Raw genomic sequence first — 7,507 nt, forward strand, 5'->3', positions numbered from 1 at the left:
ATCTAGGGACAGACTCAGGGAGCCAATAATCAATTGTGATATCTGGATACCTATCCAGTGGACTTAGGACAGAAAAAAAGCCTTTTCTCAGATAACCGGTTACTTTCCGGGTACTGCTGCTGAATACCATCGGTACCCAGGTATCTCTGAGTGGTCACCTTCTGCCTGGATATTTAGTGCCAGTACCCGGATAGGGGAAAGGGGATGAGCATTCAACACCTGGGTCTAATTTAGCCACCAGCAGCCAACACTTAAAGAAATATTGACCACCAGCAGCTGAATTTTACCCTCTAAATAACTAAGAATCATTGAAAAATAATACTAATTAAAAATCCTATTCTAGAAAATGATATCTGTTGACACAGATTTAATCAGAATGACATCCAAAGGGTTAGTTCCATCTATAGTGAACTTATCCTTTGTTCTCTAATCAGATTCTAGGCAATTTGACGACACACTGAGTCCTTTTTGATACACATCAGAAATGAACTTCCAAAAAACGCTGTAAAAGAGATTGAAGTGATGTAAATGAGCTGCATAGCTAAAGAGGAATTTCTACCAGCACAGTAAGGCAAGAAACGTTTAAAGGAATACATATTAAAATTCTGAACTTTATGTCATTAAAATCAGAAATGAAATGCATTAGAAAACAGAGACAAAAAAATGTACACCCCAAGAGCAATGTTTACCTTGGATCTAAATATTTTAGATATCCACAGAAAGTCAGGACAATTTTCAGCTGGAACGCCAAAGAGCACAATAAGAGATGGAGGAATCCAGATTGTGGCGAATTCAGTGCAAACCGGGAGTAGCTTATCTTTCCTTTTTATGACATGAATTAGTTGCTCATCCTAATTCAGCCACCCCTAACTGAAAAACAGGAAGACAACAATCCCAGATGAAGCTGTGACCACAGTAACGCTGGGCTTTTATGCCTATTTAAAAGCTTCGTAACTAGCCCATGCACTAAACTGTTTGCTTGACCTACTGTGTAACCTTCTTGTCTTCATTCTCATTTTTTTTCTACCTTGTGTATCTCATCCTAGTCTATATTCTTGTCGCTCCTTCCCCGTGTTCTCACAATAGACATCATTCTTCTCCAACTCCATCTGCTGGTGATATTCTCTGATTTGGATCTGTACTTGTGTGTGTGCCTTAAAGAGAGCCCTGGAGGTATTTGTTCATGCCGCTTGTCCCTGGATATTAATTACTTCTAATGACCTCCACAACGACCTTGTTAAACTGTGTGCGTGTTTTGTAGTGATATTATGTTGACAATTCATTGTGAATATCTGACAGTGAAGAATACTGTTTGGGGAAATGAGGTGGTATCACTTTGAGGAAATCTTATAAGTTCATTATATTTGCACTTATAGGTGAATTTGACCTCAGGTTTCAAAAGGAAAGCCACCTCAGGAAAAGTATACGCACAGATTAAAATCTGTTATCTAAACAATTGCTTATGTGATGTAAATGTATGCAAATATCTTAGAAATTGTTCATAAGTACCAACCATACCCATATACCAATAAATGGTATAAAAACCTTCAATGGCTACAGGTGGGTGGATGTGTGAATGACGCTTGGACAGCGACTCCAGCTGTAAAGAGCTAAGGCCTGTGCCGGGCAGACTTTGTAGGTCTGTGTCTGCATATGGCAATCCAGTAGGTGGAGCATAAGGACAGAACCGGGTGGAATTCTATGGTCTATGTCCCAGAAACACCAAAGAAGGACTCGTGATCAAGTACATAATATCACATTCATTGTTGATTTCATCATGAGAATGAATGTGACTGTTGGGCGGACTGGATGGACTGTTTAGGTTTTTATCTGCCGTCACTTACTTTGGGCCCCTTTTCCTAAGCGGCAGTAAGCCCAACACAAGCAGGAATCAGGGATGAGCCCCCTCCCACCCACCCCAAAAATGTGATTCAAAACATTACTTACCAGCCTCTATGACAGCCTCAGATGTAATACTCAGGTCTATTAGAGCAGCCTGCAGGTCCCTGGAGTATTCTACTGGTGGGTGCAGTGCACTGCAGACAGGGGGCCCTAGTCTCATACCTCTTCCCACCTGTTACACTTGTGGTGGAAACTGTGAGCCCTCCACAATTCACCAGAAACCCTCTGTACCCACATGGTCTGTGCCAGAGCCGGTGGTTGGGAGGCGAGGATAGTGCTGGTCAGACTTATACGATCTGTGCCAGAGCCGGTGGTTGGGAGGCGGGGCTGGTGGTTGGGAGGCAGGGATAGTGCTGGGCAGACTTATACGGTCTGTGCCCTGAAGAGGACAGGTACAAATCAAAGTAGGGTATACACAAAAAGTAGCAAATATGAGTTATCTTGTTGGGCAGACTGGATGGACCGTGCAGGTCTTTTTCTGCCGTCATCTACTATGTTACTATGTTATATAGGCTATTGCAGTGGTGTACAGTTAGGAGTAGTGGGTTTTGAGGGGCACAGCAGATAAGATGAGGGAACAACAGTGACATGTGTACATGGGAGCGTGAAGTCCACAGCAGTGCCCACTTGGGGGCCCCATTGCTCTCCCGGGATATCTGTGTGGCCAGTCCACTAAGAATGCTGGCTCCTCCTACATCCCTATGGCTTGATTTTGTGCTTTTTTTCACTTGGACTTTTTTCCCCTCAAAACGGACCAAGAAGATAAATGCACAGAGCGCCAAAACATCTAGCAAATAGACATTTTTGAACAACGAAAAAGAGAGTCGTTTTTCTGTTTTGAAAATGGCTATATTCCCCACTTGAATTTTGGATGGTTTTTAGCAAAACATCCAAAGCTGAACTTATTTTTATTTTATTTTATTGCATTTGTATCCCACGTTTTCCCACCTTTTTGCGGGCTCAGTGTGGCTTACAATAAGCTGTGAGTGATAGAAATACAGTTTGTTACTACTCGGTTATGGATTACATTGTGAGGAGTTAAGCGAGACAAACTCAGAGTATCATTAAGGAATATAACAATGGAAAAGAGCAGTGAAACATTGGGGGAAACAACGGGAAACTAAAAGGGGCAGTACAGAACAACAAGAAAGCATATGGAATACATTTTCTGTGAGTAGAGGTATGAGTGTGGTGAGATTCCAGGGGATGAGAATTCAGAGTGGCTGTATTGAAGCATTATTGAACCCTGGGTGCGGGCTTTATGTGTTTTGGTTCTTAGACTTAGATGTCATTTCGAATATGGCCCTTCATGTATCATACATGCTTGTTCATGCTTTTCATGGCATTATGAGGGAAATTTGTAAATCACAGAAAGACTGTTTTATATGCAGAGCACACCTATTAATAAGTGATCTGTGCATATGCATTCCTAGGGATGTAGCTTGGGCAAAGCAGAGATGGATTTCTGATTTACAAACATCCTATATAATAAAACTCACCCTCAACGTTCTGAGGACACTGACGTCACTGTCAGTTCCTCCGGGCACTTCCTTCCGGTTCGAAGGGTTCGTGGTGGTGAAGCCACCGAAATCACTGTGTTGGGGCCCCGCCCTCGCGTCAAACGTGATGACGTCGAGGGCGGAGCAATGGCGTCAGTGGCTTCACGACCAACGACTCAGCACATTGAAGGTGGCGTTGGCGTGCGTTGACGAGGTCCTCAACAATGGCGGTCAGTGCCATCACAACACCGAAGGGGTGAGCAGGGAGGGGGGGGGGTTCGGGAGGAAAACCTTGCTAGCGCCCGTTTCATTTGCGCCTGAAATGGGCATGTTTTACTAGTGTTTTATAAAATACTTGAGCACACATACAGGGCCAGATAAAGTAAATGGAACCCAAATTTGGGCGCCAAAAAAATTCACATGGAGTGTTATTCAATAAACAGCATTCCGAGCAGTGGCGTAGCAAGGTGGGGGCGGTTCGCCCCGGGTGCACGCCGCTGGGGGGGGGGGTGTCAGCTCCGCTGGTTCTCTGCTTCCTCTGCCCCTCGGCAATTAACGCACAGGTTCATCCCTCCCAATTTCAGACCACTTGAAAATCTTAGGCATAACAATTGACTGCAACCTAACACTAGAAAGCCACGACCAAGAAAATGTTCCACACTATGAGGAAGCTCAAGCGTATAAAACCTTACTTTCCCAGTGATTCTTTCAGCAACATGATCCAAACCATGGTGCTAACCCATGTAGACTACTGCAATAGTATTTACGTAGGCTGCAAAGATCAAATCATAAGAAAACTACAGACAGCACAAAACACGGCTGCCAGACTCATCTTCAGAAAAACATGCTTCGAAAGCGCTAAACCCCTCCTAAGAAACTTACATTGGCTTCCTATTAGCGCTCGCATAACTTTCAAAATATGCACAATAGTCCACAGAATCATCTACGGACTCGCACCAGATTATCGATCTACCAATAACATAGTAGATGATGGCAGAAGAAGACCTGCACGGTCCATCCGGTCTGCCCAACAAGATAAACTCATATGTGCTGCTTTTTGTGTATACCTTGATTTGTACCTGTCCTCTTCAGGGCACAGACCGTATAAGTCTGCCCAGCACTATCCCCGCCTCCCACCACCGGCTCTGCCACCCAATCTCGGCTAAGCTCCTGAGGATCCATTCCTTCTGAACAGGATTCCTTTATGTTTATCCCACGCATGTTTGAATTCCGTTACCGTTTTCTTTTCCACCACCTCCCGTGACGAGAACAGCAAGAACCTACCTAACCCTTCACTACCCCAATTGCAAAGGTATAAAATACAAATCTTCACATGCTGCCATTCTCTCGTTTATAGGCACACAACTTTGGAACTCACTTCCCAAAGACCTGAAACTCACAGAAAACGACCTACATTCAGAACAAACCTGAAAACACATCTTTTCAAGAAGTTTTGTCCCCCTGGATCTGCCTAATCCAACACCACCATACATCACGAAAAGTTCAGAAACAGAAAACAATAATATTAACCTCTCTCACAATATGCTAACATATCTACTACTTAACATTTCTAGAGCGCTACTAGGGTTACGCAGCGCTGTACAAAATAAACAAAAAGGACGGTCCCTGCTCAAAGGAGCTTACAATCTAAAGAACGAAATGTCAAGTTGGGGCAGTCTAGATTTCTTGGGTAGAGGTGTAGAGGTTAGGTGCCGAAGGCGACCTTGAAGAGGTGGGCTTTAAGCAGAGATTTGAAGATGGGCAGGGAGGGGGCCTGGCGTATGGGCTTGGGGAGTTTGTTCCATGCGTGGGGTGAGGCGAGGCAGAAAGGGCGGGGCCTGGAGTTGATGGTGGTGGAGAAGGGTACAATAAACACGTAGGTATTATGTACTAGAAAATTTTGTAATTGCATTTTTAGCAATATGAAAGCTACATTGAACCTGCCATATGGTGGGAAAATGCGGGATACAAATGCAATAAATAAATACATAATTGAAACTGCAATATTTCTGCGTCGCTCCAAGTAGCAGGAGTAGGACTGGGGGACTACAATGTACCTTAAAGGGAACTTTGATCACAACCTAAAGTGCAACATTTTCTCCAATATTCTTTTTTGTATGGCTCCTTTAACTTCCTTACTCCTCAAGCTGTAAATAAGAGGGTTTAACATTGGGTTAATCAAGCAGTAAATTACAGCAAAAATTCTCTCATCTGTATAGCCTTCACTTGGTTGTAAGTAGACAAGCATGGTAGTCCCATAGAATAAGGTAACTGCAGTGAGGTGAGAGGCACAAGTTGAGAAAGCCTTACTTCTCCCATCTTTGGAGTTCATTCTCAGCACGGTAGAGATAATGGAAATGTAAGAGGAAAGAATGGTCAGGAATGGTATGAGCAGGAAAACCACAGATGCTGCAAATTTGACCACGTCATTAAAATAAGTGTCAGTACAAGACAACTTCAGTATGGGTGAAATATCACAGACAAAATGGTGGATTATGTTAGACTTACAGAAAGGTAAGCTTAATATGAACGTGATCTGCCCAAACTGCAAGACAAGGCACATCATCCAGGACCCCACAGCCAAATAAACACACTTTTTATTGCTCATAAGAGTGGAATAACGTAGGGGGTTACAGATTGCGACATAACGATCATACGCCATAATACCAAGGAGAACGCCTTCCTCACTGCCGAAAAAAAAGGCAAAATACATTTGCAAGCCACATGCCAGGAATGAGATGCTTCTGTCCTCGACCAAGAAATTTGCCAGTGTTCTGGGGATAGTGACGGTTGTAAAACAGATCTCCAAGAAGGACAAATTCCTGAGGAAGAAGTACATGGGCGTATGAAGGACAGGGTCCACCGTGAGGATGGTAAAGACGAGCAGGTTTCCCATCACAGCCAGTATGTAGAACAAAAACAACATGACAAAAATGAATCGCTGCACCTGCAGAGACAAGTCCGAGAATCCCAAGAGGATGAATCCAGTAACCAGCGTTTGATTTTTCAATACCATTCCTTTGCTGTATAATCTGAGGAAGAAAGAGAGACCCAAACTGATTGCTACGGGGTAGAATTCTAGTAGTCAAATTAGTCCACTCTTTTCCGGTTTGGGAGAACGTTTAATGTACAGGCATGATTGAAAAGTATTCAAGACCACTACTGAAAAAAAGAGACTTTTCTGATCTCCAAAGTCCGCACTCACACGTCCAGGTATACACTAATTATAACAACATTCTCAGGTCAACACTAAGCCTCAGTGGCCAGTGCTTTGTTTCTGTCTATAGCTGGTCAGTGCAGCTAAAAACAGAAAAATCCAAATATTCAACCCCAGTATCCAGATAGTGGCTGGAGCTGGATATCTAGATAGGGTGGCCAATGCTACTTGGCGAGCTTCAAAAATAAGCCCTTATCTCTTGTCATTTGTTAGATTTATGCATCATTTCAAAGATAATATCTTAACACATTTTAATTCCACAAAATCCGATTAACTGCTTCGTTCTTTTAGGAATTGAGCATTTTATAGTTCAACAATCTGCTTTATTTATTTATTTGTTACATTTGTGTCCCACATTTTCCCACCTATTTGTAGCTTCAATGTGGCTTACATAGTACCGGAGAGGCGTTTGCAGACTCCGCTGTAAACAAATACAGAGTGATATTGTGGTAAGATAAAGTTCATGTGGCACAGCCACATTAGGGAATCGTACAACGGAAGAGTAGACTATTTACCTATTGATCTCAGCTTATCGACACTGTTATGGTCCTCAGCAGTGTATGGCTTTTTCTCCTTAATGTATAAATATTTTCACAAAAGGGGTCAACAAACAGAAAAAAGCAAAATACCATGAGAGTGAAAAAAATATCGACTTGTTAGTGCTTAACATAGTCTACTAAAAAGATAATACAATTCTGTGAGGAATAGTTACCTTTTATTGCTCTTTCCCTTAGCAAACTTTCTTGTAGGGCTGTGGAGTTGGTACAGCAAACCTTCAACTCCAAATCTGACTCCACAGCCCTGGTTTCTTCTGCAGGATTGCATTGGTTAAAAAAAAAAATTGCAAGGTAAAAACGTTGTTAACCTGTAGGAAATCCAGTGCCTTCAA

General features: G+C 42.8%; 1 protein-coding gene across 1 annotated transcript; it reads right to left on the minus strand.

Moving 5' to 3' along the window:
• Nucleotides 1-5,475: 5,475 nt before the first annotated feature.
• LOC115458390 (olfactory receptor 10A7-like) lies at nucleotides 5,476-6,417 on the minus strand. Its single transcript, XM_030188314.1, has one exon. It carries the CDS (start codon nucleotides 6,415-6,417, stop codon nucleotides 5,476-5,478), a length of 942 nt encoding a protein of 313 aa, XP_030044174.1.
• Between the last annotated feature and the right edge of the window lie 1,090 nt (nucleotides 6,418-7,507).

The sequence above is a fragment of the Microcaecilia unicolor genome, chromosome 14, assembly GCF_901765095.1.
Source record: "Microcaecilia unicolor chromosome 14, aMicUni1.1, whole genome shotgun sequence".
NCBI lineage: Eukaryota > Metazoa > Chordata > Amphibia > Gymnophiona > Siphonopidae > Microcaecilia > Microcaecilia unicolor.